At 24.1% G+C, this 1,878-nt stretch overlaps 1 protein-coding gene across 1 annotated transcript; it reads left to right on the top strand.

Annotated features, from left to right (window-relative positions):
* Window positions 1-683: 683 nt before the first annotated feature.
* Window positions 684-1,555, top strand: LOAG_15157 (hypothetical protein; the record flags this gene model as incomplete). The annotated part of the gene is made up of 3 exons (XM_003150649.1): window positions 684-829; window positions 1,169-1,319; window positions 1,508-1,555. Coding segments are annotated over 3 exons (345 nt in total), but the record flags the coding sequence as incomplete, so codon positions are not given.
* Window positions 1,556-1,878: the final 323 nt, after the last annotated feature.

Raw genomic sequence — 1,878 nt, 5'->3', positions numbered from 1 at the left:
ATCGTTTTGGATTGTTAGATAATTAATATTTTCGGGTAATTAGTAATTGAAAAAATTGAAATTGAAAATTACTTTTAATCGTTTTGGATTGCTAGGTAATTAATGTTTCTGTATTATTAGTAATTAAATGGATTGAAATGGAAAAATTACTTTATAATCGTTTTTGATTATTAGGTAATTAATGTCTCTGGATTGTTGGTAATTGAAAAAATTGAAATTGAAAAATTATTTTGAATTTCTTTTTTTAAGTAATGCGAATTTTATAAATATTACCGTTAAGCTAACATCATTAAAATGATGCTTGAAATAAAATGAAATGCTAATTTAAAGATGAAATTATTTTTACAATTAAAAAATTCATTAATCTAATCGTATGCCAAAAGTTAGAATAATTGTAAAATGTGAAAAATTGAACGGAAAAAAATTTCGTAATTTTTCATATTTTGAGTGAGGAAAAAAAACGATGTCAATGAAATCGATATTATTTTATTAATTTAAATTTAAATAACAATAAGACAATGAAAAATAAAACTGAAAATTTAGAAAAAAAATTAGGAAAATATTGCAAAAATTATAATTTCCTTTTTTTTTTACTAAGTAATAGTAGAATTTATAATTTAATTATTTGTAATTTTATTCCGATTTTGTCGTTTTCTTGTTTTCTGAATAAAATTTCATTTTAGGGTTATTTTGAATATTCATTGTTATTTTATGGTTACTATAGCAGTGAGACATATTTCGGTGATACGGTTCAATACAGTGTACCCGTTGCATATTTTACTGTAAATTTATTCATTCTCGGTTATAGCTTTTTTATCATCTTGCAAAAGTAAGCTTTATTGTATAATTATTGTTAATTCGATATATTTTCAGTTTTTTTTTTTTGAAAATTAAGGCAACTTTTATGCAAATTTATTAAATCATTGATTTCTTTTCTAATTTTAATTTGATTTTTGGGATATCTAAAATGAATTTTAAGATTTATTTCATTAATTCAAAACGAGAAATATTCGATAGGTTGACAATCAGGCAAAAATAGTTCGATTTTTTTTTTCAATTTAATATAAACATCATGCATAGTTATAATTACATCCGAGTATGAATTAACGATTGAATATCGCAAAAAAAAAAAAAAAAAAATTCGGGAAATATCTAGAATACCTTGCAGGATGGCATCAAATGCGCGACAAAGTAAGCTTGCCGGTGGTAGAGCAGAGCAGTATGTATTTAATTGGAAATTATTTGCTGGTTGGGATTATTCGATCGGAAATGCGGAAACTGCTGGAAATTTTGTGATGGCTAATGTTAACAAATTTCGAGTATGCTTAAATTAACAAAGTTTTTTTTTTTTTGATTTTAAATTATTAATGTTATTAAAAAATTTGCTTTTTTTTTTCTTTTATAATAGTTGTTTTAGATTTTCTAAAATTGCAACTTTTATGCTTTGAATTTAATTTTAATTATTTCAAATTCGAATTATTTCACAAATTTCTGATATTTTTTACAGGAAATAATTGCTGAATACAATGTAAATCAAACGAAAAAATTCGAGTAAGCTATTTTTAATCAATATCTATCAGTAGCATCGTATGAAATATTTTCAGTACGTTATTTAACGTATTTATGTTTGATGGAAATATTTACAGTTACGTCATTTAGCGTATCTACGTTTGAGGAAATATTTACAGTTACGTCATTTAGCGTACCTACGTTTGAGGAAATATTTACAGTTACGTCATTTAGCGTATCTACGTTTGAGGAAATATTTACAGTTACGTCATTTAGCGTATCTATGTTTGAGGAAATATTTACAAATTACGTCATTTAGCGTATCTACGTTTGAGGAAATATTTACAGTTACGTCATTTAGCGTATCTA

Source organism: Loa loa (assembly GCF_000183805.2).
Source record: "Loa loa unplaced genomic scaffold supercont3.1559, whole genome shotgun sequence".
NCBI classification, from domain to species: Eukaryota; Metazoa; Nematoda; class Chromadorea; order Rhabditida; family Onchocercidae; genus Loa; species Loa loa.
This window is presented reverse-complemented; position numbering and strand designations above follow the sequence as displayed.